This window comes from Squalius cephalus (genome assembly GCF_949319135.1).
Source record: "Squalius cephalus genome assembly, chromosome: 1".
Lineage (NCBI taxonomy): Eukaryota > Metazoa > Chordata > Actinopteri > Cypriniformes > Leuciscidae > Squalius > Squalius cephalus.
In genome coordinates this window covers 13,653,079-13,675,835 of record NC_137122.1, presented here as the reverse complement: position 1 = coordinate 13,675,835, position 22,757 = coordinate 13,653,079, and the positions used below count along the sequence as shown (strand labels likewise).

Below are 22,757 nucleotides of genomic sequence, written 5' to 3'. Positions count from 1 at the left end.
TTGTTTCAATTCAATTATTGTGATTTGATTTAATATTTACTCATTTGGCTAAATATTAGGTAGGCTACACAAGATAGCCTAGGGTTAATTTTTCTCAAGAAAAAAAACAACTCATCTAATGCTGTAAACAGAGAGCCCTATCAGTTGGTACTAGGCTAATATTTAAGGTTAAAAATAATTAAATATAATGCGTTTTTTTTATTATAATAACATCTTTATTTAATGATATAAGTAAAAATATAATAAATATGTAATATAGAGCACATATTTAGCAAAATACTCTCTATAGCTATTTTTTTTTCTTGCCAACTACGTGCTATAGCCTATATTATGTTAATTAAATGGCTTTCCTGAGGTAAATGTGACATAATTGTTCTCCAGCTATGTTATTGACCTCTTCACGCTGATGAAAAACACTGATTGATCGATATTATGTATGAGGAATATACATTTCGGTAAGTTGTAGCCTACTGTATCTTTCAACAGAGTTCGTTTTTTTTTTACTATTAGCTAGAGATGATCGGTTAACGTGCGCTAGGGATCTGTCGTGTAACATTTACAAGCGGCAAAACGGTATTTTATTGTTTGAATTTCGTAATAAAATTGACACAATCTGAGAGCTGAGATTTTTTTTTATATCATCAAGTAACCTGCTCTGTCTTGTCTGTCGGTCTCCGTGTCCTCTTTGCTTCGCGATTTTTCTGTGCGTGAGAAAATGGATGTGTGGCGTGAGAGCGTGTGAAAAGTGTCAATTGCGTGTCTCACGGTGAATGCGTGAGAGTTGGCAGCTCTGTCACTCCACTCCGTTGACCGCCTCATGTTTGGTTTCTTTTTTGCCGCCTCAAGTTTGTGTCGGGTCTCTCGCCGCCCACGAGAATCTCGTGTCACGTTCGCAAAGTTCAATTAGCCGACAATTAATTTAATTTAATCGAGTAAAATCTTGTCACAATTAATCGATAATCGATTAACTGTTTACATCACTAATTTGAACTGTTTTATTTGACATTTATTTATATATGGTTTATAATTTGTAGCAATTTGACCTGAATTTTGTGCATATTTTTACAAACATATAACAAATAATAATAATTCCAAAATTTACAAATTTACAATCTACTCCGCTTTACTGCAAACATTTGTGTTCTTTCTCGCAGTGAAATATCTTGTGTTTCTTGTGTCACACTTTCACATGTGTGTGAAGTCAATGGAAGTATCTTGAACGGCCCTTAATAATTAAAACGTTTAAGTAGTTTTTAACATAACTATATATCAATCTAAAAGTTGGTGTCAAAATATAATGTTTACAAAATCAGTGTACCTCATTCATGGAAAGTTTTAGGGACGTTTAATCAATTTATAAAAAGACAAAAATTATTATTTTATTGTGATATTTTATCGCAGTTGTCTGTTACATCTGAGATAATTTTTATCTCCATTTACTCCATATTTCTCTCTTTTAATTATTTTGATTATTTAGAAAATTAATTTTTCTTTGATTTCAGACCCGATGGAAGAGAGCGAGGAGAGTGAAGAACTGAGTGAAGTGGAGGAGGAACATCATGTCAAACCTGGAGAAAAACCCTTGAGTCGCTCAAAGACTAAAAAGACATTTTTAAAGAAAAGAAGAGCCTATAAATCTACAACCTGCACTCAGTGTGGAAAGAGTTTCACACGCAAACAAAATCTTGTGTGTCACATGAGAGTTCACACTGGAGAGAAGCCGTTCACATGTGATCAATGTGGGAATAGTTTTACAACCAAACAAAGTCTTGAGATTCACATGAGGATCCACACCGGAGAGAAGCCGTTCATGTGTGATCAGTGTGAAAAGAGATTCTCAGACAAAAACGCTCTTAAGACTCACATGAGAGTTCACACCGGAGAGAAGCCGTTCACATGCAATCAGTGTGGGAATAGTTTTAGTGATTTATCAGCCCTTAATGTTCACATGAGGATCCACACCGGAGTGAAGCCGTTCCCATGTGATCAGTGTGGGAAAAGTTTCAATCGATCTTCATCCCTTAATGTTCACATGAGGATCCACACTGGAGTGAAGCCGTTCACATGTGATCAGTGTGCGAAAACATTTCTTAGTACATCACACCTGAAGACACACCTGAGAGTTCATACGAAGGAGAAGCCGTATTCATGTTCTGTGTGTGGAAAGAGTTTTTCACAGCTGCAAACTTTACATGCACATAAAAAAAATCACACTGGTGTGAGAGAGTACATGTGCTTTGAGTGTGAGAAGACTTTTACTAGAGCTCAACATTTAAAACTGCACCAGAGAATTCACACTGGAGAAAAACCTTACAAGTGTTCACACTGTGACAAGAGATTCAATAACTCATCATCTCTGAAAACCCATGAGAGGATCCACACTGGAGAAAAACCTTACAAGTGTTCACACTGTGACAAGAGATTCAATAACTCATCATCTCTGAAAATACATGAGAGGATCCACACTGGAGAGAAGCCGCACACGTGTGATCAGTGTGGAAAGAGTTTCTCTACTAAAACTTACCTGAAGCGACACATGAAGATCCATGCAGTGGAGAAACCACCTCACCGCAGTCTGAAATCACGGTAAGTTGTTCATCTTTATGTGCTGAGAAACAAAAGCTGTTTTTCCACCTTCAGAAAAGGTTCCAGTTGTGTTTCCACTTGAGCTGGTACGGCACGGCACAATTACTAACCGTTCTCGGCCCTGAACTCTCAGCACACTTGGCTAACCGTGCCGAACCGTGATGGTAGTGTGTGTGTGTGTGTGTGTGTGTGTGTACTAGTGGTGGAAATTTTAATTCTTTCCAGCGAATCGTTCATTTTCAGTTCGTTCACAAAAATGATTCATTCATTGATTCGTTCGGTGACAATTTCTTCATATTACATAAATACACCAGCAGGGGGCGAAAAATAGTGTCTTATGTGTTTTGTCTTAAGTCAACAAAAATATTTACTTGTAACAAAAAAATTATTTGGTTTCATTAAAATGTGTGCCTAATTTACTCATTAAAATAATAAAATAAGTCAAAATTAGTGGTTCAGATGACCAAAGCACAAGGTTTTCTTCCATAATTAATATTTTAGCTACTCGTCCTCTGCTTTCGTCGGCGAAAAAGTTAAAGGGATACTCCACTTTTTTTTGGAAATAGGCTCATTTTACAACTCCCCAGAGTTAAACAGTTGAGCTTTACCGTTTTCAAATCCATTCAGCCGATCTCCGGGTCTGGCGGTACCATTTTTAGCATAGCATAGCATAGATCATTGAATCTGACAAAACCATTAGCATCTCTCTCAAAAAAATGACCAAAGAGTTTAGATATTTTTCCTATTTAAAATTTGACTCTTCTGTAGTTACATTGTGTACTAAGGCCGACAGAAAATTAAAAGTTGAGATTTTCTAGGCTGATATGGCTGGGAACTATACTCTCATTCCTGCGTAATAATCAAGAAACTTTGCTGCCGTACCATGAGTCCAGCAGGCGTAATGATATGACGCAGCACCTGAAAATAGGTCTAATAGGTTAGACAAACTTAGTCCCGGTCACGTTGGAAGTTACCAAGCTGGGGACTATTTCCAGGCACTGCGTCATATCATTAGTATAGTTCCTAGCCATATCAGCCTAGAAAATCGTAACTTTACATTTTCCGTCAGTCTTAGTACACGATGTAACTACAGAAGAGTCAAGTTTTAAATAGGAAAAATATCTAAACTCTTTGTTAATTTTTTTGAGAGAGATGCTAATGGTCCTGTCCGATTCAATGATCTATGCTAAGCTATGCTAAAAGTGGTAAAAAACAGCGTTTCGACGGCATAGCAGCAATGATACTCTACTACCACAACAACTCTTTTCCAAAGGAACATAAAATGGCCTCGCCCCCTTTATGTATTGTGTTCCCAGAGGAGGGGTTTATGTAAATATTGGGCTTAGTGATGTCAGCAAGCCCGCAGGAATGTCGTGTAGTCCTTATCGGCCGTTTTCTGTAGTTCTTAGAAATTGATTTCTTTAAATGCAAATATCTCCCTTTGCTTTAAACTTTAAACGTTGTAACTTTGCAGATGATGTTTATGCTCAAACAGCAACATTACACACTAACTAAAGTTAGAAAAGTGAAATCGTGTTTTACCACAACTCTCTCCCCATATGTCAAATATATTAGCAATGAGGCTTATATGTCACCTAGCAGCAGCAGCGCCACGTCAGACACGTTTCTGGTGTGCAAAGACATGGAAAACGCCACGCAAACGCCACGCAGCCAGTGTTCCCACGTGACTTTTATGTGTCAGGCGAACTCTTGTTTTGTAAGTTTTGTCAACATTACGTTGACTGGAAGCGCAAAAATACATGCACTGACCACCTGTTATCCAAAAGCCATGTGAAGAAAGAACAAGAAGTACAATGATAATGCTATTAAGGCCACCACATCCATACATATGTGCATTACTGCTGTTGCATTCAACTTGGCTGTTTCATGATGACAGTCAACTTTAATTTCATATAGGGATGCTCATTTAAAAAAACAGGCCTACACTAAATATATTTTTTAAACTTAAATAATTAACAAATTAACTTATGATGACAAAAATAAAACACTGAATCCGTTTGAACGAAGCTTTCAAAAACCGGCAATTTTTTTCCGTTAGACTAAGATTTTTCGTTAAATAAAAATAGCAGCCCTACCTCAACACCTTGTCTAATTTTTATTTAAAAAAAGCAACATATCAACATGATGTGGGGTCAGTCTGGAGCGCAGCCTGTTGACAGTTAGACCCGTGGCAGAAAACACCCTCTCTGATGGGACAGATGTCCCGGGAATTCACAGGTAACGTCTCGCTAGAGTGGCCAGCTTCGGGAAGTGCCTTTCATTTGCTTTCCACCAGATGATCCCACACAGTGCTTCTTTTCGCTCGCTTCATTTTGCTTACATTGTTCGGAAAAAAAATGTCTGCAAGGCACATGTCACGAGTGTGGTTGCGCGTGTCGACGCGTTCCGTGAGTTAATAAATATAAGCTATATAGTATTTTATTTTTAAACAATGCAGCAAAAAAAAAAAGAAGCTAAAAAAAAAAAAAACGTTTTAAACCGTTTAACTGATAGTATTAAGGGCCCTACACACCTGGACGAATATCGGCGCGCGTTATTCGCCAGCGTTTTTCAACGTGTTTTTTGTGTTCACACCCAAGCGATTTTCGCTGACGATGAGCCGAGTGAACATGCAAATTCATTCCCTGACATTAGATGGCGCTTAATGTAAAACAGAAATACCTGTTTTTGTAGTCGCTGTCGTGTTTGTCACATATTTCTTTATGTTCCGACACCAACGAGAGCAGCAGCTCTACATTCATCTTGCTTTGCATCTTTGCATCAAAAGCGGCAATCTCATTGGTCGGACAGTTTTTAACGCGGTGCGTCAAACCAAAAAAACGAACCCGAGGCATTTTTTAAAAAATGACGCTTTTACGCGTGACGTTTTTCGTGTCGGTGTGCACACTCACATTGGCGCCCTTTGTTTAGTCACGAGGCGTTAAACGTCGGCGAATATCGCGTGCGAAATTCGTCCCGGTGTGAACAGGCCTTTAATCTGTCAAAATTTTTACTTTCGGTTAATGGTTAAACGGTCAAGAACTTGTTATGGGAAGAAGGACGCGGGAACCGGCAAACATTCAAATATATTTAATAATAAAAATAAAACAAATAAAAAAATGAAACTAAAAGACAGCAGCCCCTCACGGACGACTACTGTCACAAATTCAGGCCTTTCCTCTCTTACTCTTCACTGTCATCGCTCCTCCTTTATTTTTCACTGTTTTACTCCTCCGTGAGAGATACGAGACCAGTGCGTTGCGCAGGTGTCGCTCATTAGAGTAATCACGCCACCGGCCTCGTCCCTCATTTTATTTAAACTTATATAAACGAATATAATTTATTTTACTGGACAGTATAAAGCTCATACTGAGTAAATGTGATGTTTGTTACCTCAATAAATTTAAGGTCATTCCTATTTTATTTTCGGTACATTTTAATCATTAACATTAAAAGCACTCTTTTTACGACTAAAATAACAGTAAACGGTAAAAAAAAAACTGAATTCCCAAAAAATGAAAACGGAAAAAATGGAATTTGCAATAATGAAAATGGAAAAAACGTAATGTGGGAAAAAAAATTAAACGGATTTTATAGGGCCCTATTTAATAGTGGAGGGAGGGATTTCAGTGAACGAGAAATATTAGTCAGTTTATTACGTGAACAAGAACGATTCGTTCACCAAAAAGATTCTTTCAAAAAGAACGATTCATTCACAAATGTAACATCACTAGTGTGTAGTGACATCACCACTCAGGATTGGTCACTTGTCTGTTGCCTGGCTAAACGACGTAAAAGCAATTTGAGCAACTTAAACACAAATTAATAATACATTTAAAAAAATATCCGATAATTTCCAATAACATGGTTCACATGCTCACCATGCACCATGCAGATGCGTTTTGGCCATAGAAATGTTTTTCTATGGAAGCAGCTTCAACTGGAGCTTAGATACACCCCCCAGTGGGACTAATAATGCTTGGATGATGAGTATAGTAGCAAGATGTCTAAATTCTGCAGGTGGAGTTGGGGAGGTGGAGGGACGCCAGAACAGCTGATGCCAGAGCGAGGTGAATATTAGATGGGTTCACTCCTCCCCAAATTACCTTGTGAACTTCACTTATTGTTTATTTTTATGATCGACTTCAGCAATTAGTTCTTGCACCCCTAGTTAATTTAAGTTTGTTTTAGATCATGAAAACTCAGCTTTTCAAAGGTTCGAATCTTTGTAAAAAATTATTCACTATTTTAAAGCGTTCAAAACGTCACACGTTGGTCAGGACAGTGTAAATGCAAAAAAAAAAAAACCTCAGGCCAAACATGCATAAAAACACCTTTTACAAACTATTGCAAATGTGTTATTGAGGGTAATCAATCAAATGCAATCAACAAATCATCTAATATCATAAATATTAAAGGAGCACTCCAGCCATTTGCATTAAGCTTTGCATTGTTAGAAACCCAGTCATACTATTGAATGGTCATGGTCATGCCTTGACCATTCATGCCTTATTTAACTTTTACACTTCCTCCCACAATGACGCAAAAATCGTCATTTTGCGTCATTGTCGGAGGAAGTGTAAGAGGGGGGGATTTCTGTTGAGACTACAAGCACTAGTTCCCACCCTTTCAAACCCGCCCATAGGAGGTTGGACCTAATGCGCTAACAGACCTATCACAGATCAGTGCCACAGTGCGTTTGATTTCACCGGCAGAAACCTGCATGTCCGGCCGTCGAGATCGTCCAAAATGTCCGGGATTCGGCTTTGCTTTCTGCGGTCGCCATTCATTGTTTACATGCACACCTTTTGTTTCAATCTAACTGAATTCATTCCAATTGGTGAATCTGAATGTAGTGTTTACATGAACGCTAAACAAGTGATCGGTTGATGTGCGTTTTACCATTGCTAAGAAAATACCCGCTCCTCCGTGAGATACGAGACCAGTGCCTCACAGGTGTCGGTCATCAGTAATCACGCCACCGACCTCAAGTCGTTCTCCCGTGGCCCTAGTCTTGTCCTTCTCGCCACAGTAAACACAATGAATGGCGACTGTAGAACGCAAAAGCCGAATCCCGGACATTTTGTGCAATGCGATCTCAAAAACCCGGGCAGACTCACGGAGACTAGTTAGCTTTATTGTTTACAACTGCTCTCTAACCGGTAGGCGTGGCTTGGGAGTGGCCTCGTAGAGCAGCGAAGCAAGTGCATTCTGGGAGTTGTTGTCTTTCATCCACATAAGCCAAAAATACATTTTCTGGCTTTTCTCAGTCTAGAAAGCTCCAAATTAAAAAATAATTTCACATTTCTTCAACATAAATGACCCAATTTAAATACACATTCATCTTTCCAGAGGTGGAGTATCCCTTTAAGTATCTGTATAATATGTGGATTTTAATACATTTTCAGGGCTCTTTTTGTTTGTTGCATGGATTGCTCAACTAAACAGGCGAATAAAAGACTATCCACTACTATTATTATTTTTAATTATACAAAAGTCTCATTAAAGCGTCTACAAATGTTTAAAACTGATCAGAGATCAGGCAAAACCCATAGACACTTGTTCAATGGTTAACTGCATAATGGGTTCACAGAGATCATTGACATTTCGAAACGTTTATGAGGCAACGAAGCCTCATTTACTGAAATCATGGGACTTTCGCAGTTTGATACACGCTCTGAACCACCACAAATCTGAACATGATTTGAAACAAAGATTCATAAAGGTGTCTGAGCTTCGTGAAGCAGTGTTTCGAGATAGCCCATCACTACTTTAACTACATGAGTAAGACATGATTCGCAAGTTGTTTGCATAAAATAGTCCATTGAAACTCACTTGATTTAATGTTTCTTTTAGATCTGATGGACGTGAACAAGAAAGGAAAAACAGAAGCCAAAAAATCTGTCTCCTGCCCTCAGTGTAAGAAACGCTTCACATGAAAATCAAGTCTGAAGACTCACATGAGAGTTCACACTGGGAAGTAGTGAAATGCAGGAAGTCATTCACTACAGACGATGAACTGAAAGAGCACCAGAAAATTCACACCGGAGGTTTCAAAACCTTTGAAGGCAAAGTTCAAGAGCTGAAGAAGAGACCATAACACTGTTAAGAGAGATGTGAATCTGATGTTCATTTTTTACTCGTTCTTTATTGTTTTTCATCAGAACATCTAGTGTCTCTTCCACTTCTACTCATGGAAATGCAATATATACTTTCATGTATCTTTGAAACTGGACACTTTTCTTCTCTTCTTCTCTTGAGATGCTTTGGCTCTTATAAGTCAGTAAAGAGAGAGATCTGTCTCATTCTCCTTCACTTTTACTTAAAGGGTTAGTTCACCCAAAAATGAAAATTATGTCATTAATGACTCACCCTCATGTCGTTCCAAGCTCGTAAGACCTCCGTTCATATTCGGAACACAGTTTAAGATATTTTAGTTTTAGTCCGAGTCGGAGCTTTCTGTCCCTCCATTGAAAACCTATGTACGGTTTTCTGTCCATGTCCAGAAAGGCAATAAAGACATCAAAGTAGTCCTTGTGACTACAGTGGCTCAATCTTAAGTTTATCAAGTGATGAGAATACTTTGTGCGCAAAAAGTAAACAAAAATAACGACTTTATTCCACTATTCATTTCCTTCTCTCTGGGTCTCGAGTTAGTTCACATAGTGTTTTAGCGCAGCACTTCTGTGTTGTACGTCACACGTAGGTTCACTATTGGCCGATGCTGGTCATGTGTGTGATGCGTGTGACTTACAACACAGACGTGCTGCGCTAAAACACTACGTGAAATAGCTTGAGGCCCAGAGAAAAGGAAATGAATAGTGGAATAAAGTCGTTATTTTTGTTTACTTTTTGCACACAAAAAGTATTCTCGTCGCTTTATAAACTTAAGATTGAGCCACTGTAGTCACATGGACTACTTTGATGTCTTTATTGCCTTTCTGGACATGGACAGAATACCGTACATAGGTTTTCAATGGAGTGACAGAAAACTCTCGGACTAAAACTAAAATATCTTAAACTGTGTTCCGAAGATGAACGGAGGACTTACAGGCTTGGAACGACATGAGGGTGAGTCATTAATGACATAATTTTCATTTTTGGGTGAACTAACCCTTTAATGTTTGTATTTTCTTCATATAATGATTTATTAAACTCTTTACTCGTTTTATCAACATCTCATTGTTATTGTCCTTTTTTCTGCGTGCTCCTGAAGACCGTTGGGTTTCAAAATGCACATCAGGATTAGTCAGAAAAGAAAAGGCGGTGCTTAGCAGTGGGGTGATTTGAATACACAATTTAGATATCTTATGAACTATAGATATATTCAATTTGATTATGACTAGTCAAAAACCAGTTAGAGATATCTTGAGTTATAATTTTTTACTAGTAATAATTCAGTTAGAGATATCTCTAATGTAATTATCACTATTGTAATTCGAGATATCTCTAGTTAGGATTATGCCTAGTACAAAATCAATTCTTGATATCTTTAAAAACTCAAAACTCATTTGAAGATATCCGGAAATATTTTCCAATGGAAGAATATGACTAGTCAAAATAGTATTGATCTCAAATGTATATTATGACTAGTCAAAAACTGGAATTAAGATATCTGGAATTTGAATTTTGACTAGTTAAAACTAAACTACGACTAGTAGAGCCAGGGTTATTTAATGCTAAACGGCTTGCTATAGTAGCAAGGACAGTCTCGAAGAAATAAGAATGGAGCTGCTGCATGGCCTTGTTTTATGCCCCGGGTATTTAGCGTGCTTTTTATTTACTTTATTTTATTATGCTTGCAAACAGTACAGAGATGACATTCATGGTATACAATTTTGTAACAAAATTATAAAAAAAATATGTACAAAAATTTAACAACAATATGTACAATGTCATCTGAACATACAGAATAAAGGAATAAGTTAGCAATGCGTAACTACCTAAAACAAAGATAAAAATAAAAGGAGAAATAGATGATAGAAAAAACATTAAAAAACACGAGGATAAGATTTTATTTTATACATCCTTTAGTGTACACAAATTAAAGTCATTACAATTAGAAATTGAGAAACTTATTTACTGAGGAAGAAATATTTGGCGCGTCTTTGATCATCCACCGTTGGCGGCCGCTAACGATGACGTCATCACGCGCGCCGTCTCTTCCGTCATTGGGTTTCAGCGTCGATTCTTCTGAGGAGAGGAGAGCAGAGCAGTTCACGGTATTTCTCACATTTACACTCCATTAAACACACTTTATACAGTTTGATTAAGCGACAGACTCATTTCTGTATTGTTTTCATCGATCACAGCGATGCTTGTGTGTCTTTTCTGGCGTCTTCCTACTGAAATAAACATTTAGTGCAGCAGCAGCGAGCATGAGGAGAATATGTTGAGTTCATTCAGACCTGAGCGATTTTGTGTTCGTTTGTGTGATTGTCTCGTCAAGTCAGATGTCAAAGTCATTTTGAGATCAGTGAGGGGAATTGATATGGGAATCAATCTCAAATAAATCAGGTGAAAATCAAATCAATCAAAATCAAGTGTCATACTGGAACAGAGACTGCTAAATGCTTTACATTGAGCCTATAATGAGCCACGCGAGACATTAAATTAATACTAATCCCGTTCCCATTACTATTTGGAAAGTTTTATGATCATTTTAAATTTCTGTAGGCCTACATGTAATAAATTATGCGTGTTATTATTTTAATGAATTAACTACTTCATAGTGATTAATGTAGTTATCATAAGATCAAACTAGCTATATTTAGATTAATTTGGACATTATGTTATTAATTATTAATCTGTAGTGGTTGATGAAGATGAGTGACATTAGTGATTGTTTTTGTGTTATTTATGTTTTATTCAATTTAACAGTTTTACAGGCTTTTATCATGTATCCTGACTCAAATAATGTGTTTCTAACAGCAAACACTCAGAATAAAGTGAGATGATCTGCTGATGATCCTGAATGGCTTGTTGAATGAGTGTTGTTGATAGTCTGAGGCTCAGCAATATTAGGGTCATTGTCGAATAAGGTTTTTAAAAGTGTAAAAAAATAGAATGGAGATATAACTATATTTGAAACCATTTTTTAGTTCATGATTTTGTGGTTTGTACAATCAATTAACACTGTTTTTTGTCATTTTTTACAAGATGGAAAAAATGTCACCAAAAAAGTCATTCGGTTTAACCACTGATTTCAAAGTTAAAAACTGATTTGACATTGATGTTGAGATAGTATATAGTGTGTACCACAGAAGAAATATTAAAACAAATTATCACTGATCTCATAAATGTAATTATTTATTGGACTACTCTAAACATATTCAAGTAAAACATTGCACAGGGAAAGGAGAAAAGGGGAAATGTAAAAAAAAAAAGAGCCTTATCTGCTTTATATTTGTATTATTGTAGTTCCTTTAGTTATTAAAAGCAATATTATTCCTTTTAAATATTTACTATATCGGTTTTACCGAATGACCTTTTTGACACTTCAAAATCTTTAAAATACCTTTATGTAGTAAAATATCATTAAAACCTTTTGGATTCAGTAAAAGAGATCAAGTTGTACTACCTTACATACTTTGGATGTTATATATTTGTTTTTTTATTATTATTAAGGCCTTTGGACAAAAAAATGACCCGTCACGTCATTGACCCATTAACAGATCTGCTGAAAACACTCTGTATTTCAAGCAGGGTGGCCGCGGGTCCTTAAAAAGTCTTAAAGGAGTCATAACCTGCAAATTTCACTTTTCAACGAGAATCAATGTATGTTATGATTGCATAATGATTATACACTGGCCGGGAAGCCGATATTTAAAAGTGAAGCGTTTGTTTACCTCAGGGTTTGTAAAATAGCCCACGTGCACGCGCACTAAAAAACGAGATTTTGATTTCAGCCCCGTCTTGACGTCAAGACGGGGCAGGATATACCATATATGGACACCGCAGCAGGAAGCCCGCCCTTCCCCTCTCCCCCTCATATTCAGTTCAGTCGCGAAAGATGGAGAAACCGAGTGCACACGTGAGTTGCTCTGTGGTTGACTGCCAGAAACAACATGCGAATGTGTTTTCTATACCAAAAACGGACCAAACTATCAGGGACCAGTGGATAAAATTAATTTTTAATGACGCTGTCCCAGCAACACTTTCAACTGGCTTATTGTTCGGTGTCTGCGCTAAACATTTTACGCCGGAATCATTCACAAATTTGGGCCAATATCAGGCGAAGTTGGCCACGAAGCTCCGTTTGAAAAAAGGTGCCATTCCAACCATCCGGGACTTGCCTGAAATTGAAACGGTAAGACTGTTTTTATTGCTCTACTGTGTGTAACAAACAGCAGCTAACTACTAATGCGGCTATTGTATGTAACGTTAGCTTCAAGGTAAACACGGGGAATGGACTCTACGTCCACGACAGCCAAAACATCGCATCAGATCTCGCGAGACAATAATGCCTTCAGAAATAAAGGTTTTAGGAGCTCTGTTTTTATTTATTTTTCCACTTTTCTTTTTTAGAAGGGCATGAAAGACTATAATACAGCAGTAGGTATCCAAATTAAGACTAGGTTATGACTCCTTTAAAAAGTCTTAAATTCCGTTTTCCTAAAATAAGGCCTTAAAATGTCTTAATTTGTCTTAAATCTGAATCCAATGGTCTTAAATTTTCATCTTAATTTTACAAAGAATTTTTCCATCATTAAAATGTTTTTTTTTTACACTTTGAAAAGAAAACGTTTTTCGTTTCGTTTCTCCTGCGCAGGTTCTAAATCTGTTATGTTGCTAGGCACGCGCTTGCTTGACAACGCCTCAGTGTTGCCAGATTTAGCGGGTTTCCGCCAAATTGGGCTTTTCATGATTTGGGCGGGTTTAACGTCGTGTTTGAGCTGGAAACTGTCAGTCAGATCTGGCAACCCTGACCCCAGCGGTGGATTTTACTGGATTATCTGGATTTAGTCAGCGTAGTCTCGAGACAAGGTAAGCAAATATGGGTAAATGTAAATTTAGCGACAAATGGCTCGAAAATCCCAGTTTCTCGTGGTGGCTGAAAGCGGTGCCCAAAGATGACAGCGAGGCTTACTGTGCGGTTTGCTGTAAACGGTTTAAGTTGGGTACAATGGGGATCAAAGCGCTGGAGTCTCACATGCAGAGCGGGAAACACGTAGCTTTTGCTACAACCCACCAACATCAGCCTCAAATAAATGACTTTTGTACCGCCACTGCTAACGGAAAAGAGGGTGCGAGGACACAGCCAGCTCAACAAGCACAGGCATCGTCAGACATCCGAACAACATTTGGCTCTACTCTGACACTGAGGGCAGAAGTACTTTGGGTGCTGAGGACTGTGGCGAGCCATCAATCGTACAGGTCAAATGACGGAATCGATGACATTTTTAAGGCAATGTTTCCTGACTCCGTGCTTGCTCAGTCTTTCTCTTGTGGGAAAGATAAAAGCCGATACGTGGCAGCATTCGGTCTGGCCCGGTATTTTAAAAAAGAACTTCTAGCTGAAGTCAAGTCCAGTGGGCCATTTGTCGTCATGTTTGACGAGAGTTTAAACCATACCACGAAGAATAAGCAACTCGACCTACACGTACGGTTCTGGAAAATCAACCATGTTCAGTCGAGATTCTACGGCTCACAATTTTTGGGACATGCGACTGCTCAGGACCTACTACATCATTTCAAAGTAAGTGCTTTATTGTCTGTTAACTATTCGGATAGAAAATATGTATTGGCCAAACCCGGCTAGTTATGAATAATATTAGGCCTACGATTCCGGTTGTAGCTTCCTTAACCCTCTGATGCATGAGTTATTAAACACCACGTTTTTTCACATACAACATTTAACATTTACAGATGTTGAGTGATGCTTTTCTTAATCTTAAACTTATTCGACTTTTTATTTAGTTTAAAAAAAATATTTTATATAAAGCTATTCATAAAATAATATGGTGTCATATTTATATGATATAGATATTCTATAAAAACACAGCTGTATAATTTTCTCGTCCTGTTAATCGCTGAGGCAAACATGATAATTACAATGTGTGTGTATGTGTATGTATATGTGTGTGTTTGTATATATATATATATATGTATATATATAATACACACACACAAACACAGAGTTTTATAATATATTTATTTACTCGACCAGTGAGTGGCAAAATATTGGATGAGTCACTGATTTCCATTGAAGTGAGAACTTTGCAAAGATACCATCCACATCCATATTACCAGGCTACCACATCCATGCATATATTTAGAAAACCTTTAAATTGGTCACTACTGTAGTGCACACTATGCATCAAAGGGTTAAATGAAACCATGAAAGGTATATAAGCATTTTAGAAAAGCAATTGGCAATTGTAAGTCATTTAAGTCAGTAGGTTCCATTGGTTCAATTGGTTGGTTTGTTTTGTTGTGGATTTTCTTTTTTCTTTTTCTTTTTTAATATATACTACGTCATAGCTATCCAACATCATAGCAGCAGAACAGTGGTCGGACTGCTGTGTTGTGCTAAGCAGATTTGTTCGGTCAGGAGGACCATTTATGATGATAGGGCTCCTCCTGATAGTTATTATATTAAACTTTATTTTGAGATGAAGGCATCTTGTTTTGTTTTTTTGTTTTTTCAAAAAGCTCATCGACCAGCTATCACATGTATGTCATAACCTATTTAGAATAGGGTTGTCTTTACCTCCTGGCATCTTGGTATAGGCTATCCCACGCTAATTAAAGGTGGCTGTAGGCTTGTCACACAAGTTGCCTAGTGGTGTAAATGCTTCTTCACATATAGATTTTTTTTGTGACCTAGACTGTCATGTCCCTAATGCCTTTTTTCTATTTTCCAGGAGTGTGTGCAGGACCTTGACATGAGAAACATGATTTCAGTCTCCATGGATGGCCGAAATGTGAATTGGAAGCTTTTTGAACATCTCCAGCAGGAGCATGCAGAGGCATTTGGTGGTTCACAACTGATTGTAGTGGGTAGCTGTGGGCTGCATACACTTCACAATGCATTTAAAGGTGGATTCAGTGTCTGGCAGCTAGATAAGGTGCTTCAAGCACTGCATACAGTATTCCACAACACCCCTGCCCGAAGAGAAGACTTCACCACGTTAACAAAGTCATCTGTCTTTCCATTGCCATTATGTGGACATCGCTGGATTGAAAATCTACCAGTGGTGAACAGAGCCATTGAAATATGGCCACATATAGAAATGTATGTGGATGCAGTTACCCAGAAAAAGCTTCCAAATCCTAGAACATCATCCTTTGACTGTCTTGCTGTGGCGAGGAACGACCCTCTTATCATGGCCAAGTTCCATTTCTTTATGGCACTTTCCAGGACCTTCACCCCATTTCTGACAAAGTACCAAACAGATGAGCCTGTGCTGCCATTCATCAGTCAAGATTTGACTGTGCTCATCAAGGTAATGAATAGCTGCCGTAGATTACATTGTATATTGTTTCTATTTGAATTCACCTTCAGTGGGTCTAAATGTGTTTAGATGTATTTTTTGTGTCATTAGAGAGTAGTTAAGAACCAGAGACAAATTGTATTCTCACACATGCTTGGCAATAAAACCTGATTCTGATTGCATTGTATGTCTTCTCAGAGCCTGCTGAAGAGGTTCATCAAATCAGAGGTCCTCCATCACATCACTCCACTACAGCTAGTCAAACTGGACACAAGTGACATGGCAGCAAGGGTCCAGCTAAAGAATGTGGACATTGGCTTGGGGGCAGAAGCAGTCCTTAAGGTAAATAATAAGACCATACTGTGTGAGTGTACTTTAAGGGATCAATGTATGTGTTAAGATTAAAGAGGTTTGTGTAGTGTGATATTTTGGGTGGCAACTATCCAGTATTTTTGGAATAGACTTGTTGATTTCTTTGATTGATCAGTCACATAAACTCTTGATATTACACACAAAAATATTTTTTGTTATGCAACCTGAAAGGCCTGTTACAATGATCAAGCAATTGGCTATTATTCTTGAGAAGATCAAAACTTTTGACTTACTGGCTTCTAAACTGCCCATTTAGTGCATGTGTCACCTGACGTTATAACAAATACATAATCATACACATACATAATCAAAGAAATCATCTGAGAATAAAGAAATAATGCATGTGCAAGATGGGGGAGAGAGAGAGGCATGGAGGCAGAATGTGTATCTGACTGTAATGAAGAGATGGCCTGGGTAGTGTAGTCTAATCAGGAAATGTCTTTGTTCCGACTCCCCCTGTTAGGAAATCCAGAGTAGTCCCAACAGCAGCATAAGTGAGCGCAGGCAGTTGGAATTTAGACAGGACTGCATGGACTGCATGACTAAAATAATCCAAAAACTGCAGATTAAGAGCCCACTGAAGTACTCAGTCGTGAGGCAAATGGCATCCTTGGACCCGAGAAACATGTTTTCTGACCCTGACGTGTCCAAGGAAAGAATGAAACGCCTAGTCCAGAAGTTTCTGCAAGACAGGCAGCTGTCAGGAGGAGTCTCTGCCGGTACTAAACTTAACCAGGCTAAAGTTAGATTAAAATCTGTACTGTATGTGACTAGACATTAGGTTCATTCAGTCACCCATTGCAATAGGGATGCCTTTTTCTGATTATGTATTTTCTTCTTGACCTTGAATATTGTTATAATCATGTTTGTGTGTGTATGTGTTTGTCCTTTTTTTATCAGGTGATGTGATTCTCCAGCAGTTTGAAACATTTTTGACCATGGAGGCAAAATCTGAATCCTTTTCTTCTTTCCAACCAATGCAAACCAGGCTTGATGTTTTCCTGCACGGACACCTGTGCAAATCCTATCCTGAGCTCTGGACTTTCTGTAGGAAACTACTCCTACTCTCCCATGGCCAAGCAATAGTGGAAAGGGGCTTCTCTGTAAATAAGGAGGTAGAAACTGACAACATGCAGGAGGATGCAGTGGTGGCTCAGAGAATCATATGTGATTATGTCTCTGTCTGTGGAGGGGTTCTTAAAGTTCCCCTGACAAAAGAGCTCCTGGGAGCTGCTGCCTCCGCCAGGTCTCAGTACCGTCTGCACCTTGAAAATGAAAAGAAAAAACAGGAGAGCAAGGCTCAGAAACAAAAAAGAAAGGCTGCTGAGGACCACCTCGAGGAACTAAAAAAGAAGAGGGTGATCCTTAATGAAGTGGCTACCAGCCTTGAAAAAGATGCTGACAAACTCGCCGAGCAAGCAGAAGGGAAATCGGGGACCCTCATGGCCCAGCTGATCACGAAATCAAATATTCTTAGAAAGCGTTTCAAAGAAAAAGTGTCAGAACTGAAAGGGGTTGAGAGCGAGTTGGAGCATAAAACAGCAGAACTTAGAAAAATGGTATAATGGGTGTCTGAGAGTGAGTGAGTATTGTATTGTGTGTGAGTGAGAAAGTAAGTGTATTGTGTTGTACTGTGCAGTGAGTAAGAATATAGTATATTGTGTGTGTGTGTTTGTGAGAGAAAGTATTTGTGTGTGTGTACGTGTGAGTGAGAGTATTGTCAAGTGCTTCAAGCAGCATAAGTGACCTTACATTTCAAGTGTTTGTGCATTCACATTGTTACTGTTACATTGGATTCAAAGTGTGTGAGTGCCTTGACAGTCATGAAATAGAAATTAATTTCTTCTTCTGGAATAGTGTTTTCTGTTGAATATATTCTCAAGAACAATCAGTTAAATAAAATAATAATTTAAAATATCCTCATGGTTTTGTGCTTGACTTTTGCGTGACTTTGAATTTAGTCTTAAATTTTGTTTGGAAATGGTATTAAAAAGTCTTAAAAAGTCTTAAATTTAACTTGGTCAAACCTGTAGACACCCTGTCAAGACAATAGTTCCTGTTTTCACCTCATTTATTATGCTGATGTCTTCAGATCTCCTGTAAATTGACACTTAAAGTTCATTTCATTGGTTTCAACAGACTGAGGGTATTTGTTGGTTACTATGTGTAGCCTATGTTTATTTCTGTTTATGCTTTCAACTGTTTTTCTTACCATTATTTATATTTGGGATAATTTACATTATTATATTCTGTTGTCCATGAGCAAAAAAAAAAAAAAAAAAACTCAGTAACTGATATATTTTAGATTTTGGCAGATCAGCTCCTCCCACAGCAGTCACATCATCAGAGAAGCTCCTCCCACTGTAGTTCATCATCAGTGAAGCTCCTCCCGCTGCAATTCTCCAATAAATGCTGTAAATTCCCATCAGCAACAAGTGAAGACGAGCATCAGAGCATCAGGAAGAGCTGAAATCTGCAAAGACTGAGTTTATTAAAGAGGACAGTGAGAACATGAGTGATCCAGAACCCTGCAGAATGAAACACACTGAAGATCCTGAAGAACAAAGAGGTTGGTGTTTATTCCTCATTCATTCATGATGCTGAAGAACATTCATGTTAGAAACATTCAAGCACTTCATCACTTTTAGATAAACAGTTCAACTATGAAATGGCTGCAAAAGTTTTTTTATTTTTATTCAAATGGTCAGTAAATATTACCAGAATTTGACCTGAATTTTGTGCGTATTTTTTACAAACGTGTAACAAATAATAATAATTCCAAAATGTACAAATTTACAATCTACTCCGCTTTACTGCAAACATTTGTGTTCTTTCTCGCAGTGAAATTCACTTGATCTTGTGTTTCTTGTCACACTTTCACATGTGTGTGAAGTCAATGGGAGTATCTTGAATGGCCCTTAATAATTAAAACATTTTAGTAGTTTTTAACATAACTATATATCAATCTAAAAGTTAATGTCAAAATATGGCAGTATTGTGTATTTTAATGTTAATTTCATGTTAGATAATTGTGTCATTGATCAAACATATTTAATAGTTCTCACACAAAAAAACATGGGATTTGTGCCTACAAAATAATAACTGGAAGATCAGTGTACCTCATTCATGGAAAGTTTCAGGGACGTTTAATTAATTTATAAAAAGACATAAATTGTAATATTTTAAAGCATTTGTCTGTTACATCCAGGGTAATTTTTATCTCCATTCACTCCATATTTCTCTGTTTTAATTATTTTGATTATTTAGAAAATTTGAAAAAAAAAATTTCTTTGATTTCAGACCTGATGGAAGTGAAGGAGGAAAGTGAAGAACTGAGTGAAGTGAAGGAGGAGAGTGAAGAACTGAATGAAGTGAAGGAGGAGAGTGAAGAACTGAATGAAGTGGAGGAGGAGAGTGAAGAACTGAGTGAAGTGCAGGAGGAGAGTGAAGAACTGAGTGAAGTGGAGGAGGAACATCATGTCAAACCTGGAGAAAAACCTTTGAGTCGCTCAAAGACTAAAAATACATTTTTAAAGAAAAGAAGAGCCAAGAAATCTTTCACCTGCATTCAGTGCGGGAATAGTTTCACAACCAAACACAGTCTTGAGCGTCACATGAGGATCCACACCGGAGAGAAGCCATATCCATGCAATCAGTGCGGGAAGAGTTTCAGCCGATCGACATGCCTTGAAAGTCACATGAGAATCCACACCGGAGAGAAGCCGTTCATGTGTGATCAGTGTGAAAAGAGATTCTCAGACAAAAAATCTCTTAATATTCACATGAGAGTTCACACCGGAGAGAAGCCATTCACATGCAATCAATGTGGGAATAGTTTCAGTCAATTAGCACACCTTAATGCTCACATGAGTGTTCACACTGGAGAGAAGCCGTTCACATGCAATCAATGTGGAAAAAGTTTCAGTAAATATTCATACCTTAATTTTCACATGATGATCCACACTGGAGAGAAGCCGTTCACATGCCATCAATGTGGGAAAAGTTTCAGTCGATCTTCACTCCTTAATTTTCACATGAGGACCCACACCGGAGAGAAGCCGTTCACATGTGATCAGTGCGGGAAAACATTTATCTGTGCATCACACCTGAAGAGACATCTGAGAGTTCATACGAAGGAGAAGTTGCACTCATGTTCTGTGTGTGGAAAAAGTTTTTCACTGCTGCTATATTTACATGCACATCAGAAAATTCACACTGGTGTGAGAGAGTACGTGTGCTGTGAGTGTGAGAAGACTTTTACTAGAGCTGAACATTTGAAACAGCACCAGAGAATTCACACTGGAGAAAAACCTTACAAGTGTTCACACTGTGACAAGAGATTCAGTCAGTCATCATATCTGAAAACACATGAGAGGATCCACACTGGAGAAAAACCTTACAAGTGTTCACACTGTGACAAGAGATTCAGACAATTAATAGCTCTGAAAACACATGAGAGGATCCACACTGGAGAGAAGCCGCACACGTGTGATCAGTGTGGGAAGAGATTCTCTGTTAAAAGTCACCTGAAGCGACACATGAAGATCCATGCAGTTAAGAAACCACATCAACACAGTCTGAGATCACAGTAAGTAGTTCATCTTTAGGCCATCCTTAAAAATATTTTGGTTTGCCGTAATAGCCAAAAAAAAAAAAAAAAAAAAAAAAAATTTTTGAATCTTTTTTTCGAGATTCAATGTAAAAAAAAAAAAAAGTACAATTTTGGTCATGGTGATTACGTCGGTATGAATTTAAACAAATTTGCATATCGGGACTTCACTGACAGTTTTCCAGAACTTCGTGCCAAGTTATATGTATATATTAAATAACAATTAGAAAACGGTCCCACTTTATATTAAGTGGCTTTAAGTACTATGTACTTACATTGAAATTAATAATTTGATACAATGTACTTATTGTGTAACTACATGTTTTTACATTGTACTTACATTTTAAAAATTCCTGCATGTAATTACAGCTGTAATTAATTTATGTAATTACATTTGTAATTACACAGTTGACCCTTCCCTTACACCTTAAACCTACCCAATCCACCACACCTGTCCCTAACCTTACCCATATCACACCTCAATAGCAGCAAAAGTGTTTTACAATACAACATGAACACAATAAGTACATTGTACTTATTTTTTGATGTAAGTACATAGTACTTAACGCCACTTAATATAAAGTGGGACCTAGAAAACCTGTATAAACTGAACACCAAAGAATAATATTATAGCGGTGGTGACGTGTTCACGTAACATGTAGGCTAAGGGTGCGCTGCCAGTAACGCGACTAAAAGCTGTCAGAACTGGGAAAAGTAGCCTAATGATTATTAGTATGTCAAATATATCAAGGAGACATTTAAATTTTGTATTAATAAACAAGTGTTTTCTGTGTCAAAGATTAAGTTGACGATGCTGACTCGCGATCTTCGCAGTAGTGAACGCACCAGAGAGAAATGCACATTTCATTACATAAGCAGAGAACAGTCTGTTTTCTTTTGTTTTGAATTGTTTTGTTTAAAAGTGTACATTTCATGCTTTCTATCTATCTATCTATCTATCTATATATATATATATATATATATATATATATATATATATATATATATATATATATATATATGTCTCAGGTCTGTGAGGCAAGTAGCTTATACGCTGTGTTTCGGTTCATTTAAGAGACCAGCTCCAGTTCACGCGCTGGCGACTCCGTGTCCTGATTATATTGCCTGCTATATTTAGCCTCTTATTTATTAAATTCAAAACACACAAAAAAAAAAACTTAATGAAGTGGTCAAAATCATGTCTGCCCACTCCATTTGTCTCCCGACATCTTATCTTATTCATGCTTTTCACTTTTCATATAATCAACATGAAATTTAAAAAATATATATTATTTTATTTAAACATGAATACGAAACTTCATCGTTTTTTTAATGACTGGGCTACAACACATAGGCCTATTAGCCTACAGAGAAATTTAATGTCGGTGCGTCTTGCCGGTGAGCATGTGAGGGGAGAGATACAATTTTCGATCAATCATATTATTTTGCTCGATATGCCAATTCTTAATATTTGGTGTTTTAAATGCCTGTTTGAGATCTCTGTGAAAGTTTTAATTGTAGTGCCGCTTTCAGAGCGGTCATGTCCGTAACATTGTTTCTTCCTCATAAATGCGAACACGAAAAATAAAATAAAATGAATATATTATGTTCTGTGGAGAGCCGACCCCTCTTCTTCCGGTGGGTATATTACTTTTGGTTTGCGCAGTGCAATTCATAGAATCACTAAAACATATTTTTTGTGGATCTGAGTGTCGTGATTTCGGTTTCATTTCGCATACAGCCCTTATAATCAT

General features: G+C 37.5%; 3 protein-coding genes across 11 annotated transcripts in view; all 3 read left to right on the top strand.

Annotated features, from left to right (window-relative positions):
• Nucleotides 1-22,757, top strand: part of LOC307163322 (uncharacterized protein) — a 326,027-nt gene that overhangs the window by 260,851 nt on the left and 42,419 nt on the right. The window contains exon 2 of one of the 5 annotated variants that reach the window (XM_079879358.1): nt 1,503-2,586. The exons of the other annotated variants lie outside the window; for them this stretch is intronic. Within the exon in view, the coding sequence (XP_079735484.1) occupies nt 1,508-2,586 (1,079 nt within the window). The 5' untranslated portion in view covers nt 1,503-1,507. The remainder of the gene's footprint in view (nt 1-1,502; nt 2,587-22,757) is intronic. 5 annotated transcript variants of the gene reach the window in all.
• The window catches only part of LOC307162833 (uncharacterized protein), a 302,806-nt gene that overhangs the window by 275,239 nt on the left and 4,810 nt on the right, over nt 1-22,757 (top strand). The window contains exons 1-3 of one of the 5 annotated variants that reach the window (XM_079878520.1): nt 10,748-10,808; nt 18,715-18,963; nt 19,695-20,982. In XM_079878520.1, coding sequence (XP_079734646.1) covers nt 18,906-18,963; nt 19,695-20,982 — 1,346 coding nt within the window. In that variant the 5' untranslated portion in view covers nt 10,748-10,808; nt 18,715-18,905. Of the gene's footprint in view, nt 1-10,747; nt 10,809-18,699; nt 18,964-19,694; nt 20,983-22,757 lie in introns of those variants that run through there. The other 4 variants (XM_079878519.1, XM_079878522.1, XM_079878523.1 and 1 more) reach the window with 4 other exon arrangements.
• LOC307163950 (uncharacterized protein) lies at nt 14,881-18,677 on the top strand. The gene is made up of 3 exons (XM_079880297.1): nt 14,881-16,034; nt 16,221-16,364; nt 17,295-18,677. The coding sequence occupies exons 1-3, from the start codon at nt 15,474-15,476 to the stop codon at nt 17,301-17,303; spliced, it is 714 nt and encodes a 237-aa protein (XP_079736423.1). The 5' UTR covers nt 14,881-15,473; the 3' UTR covers nt 17,304-18,677.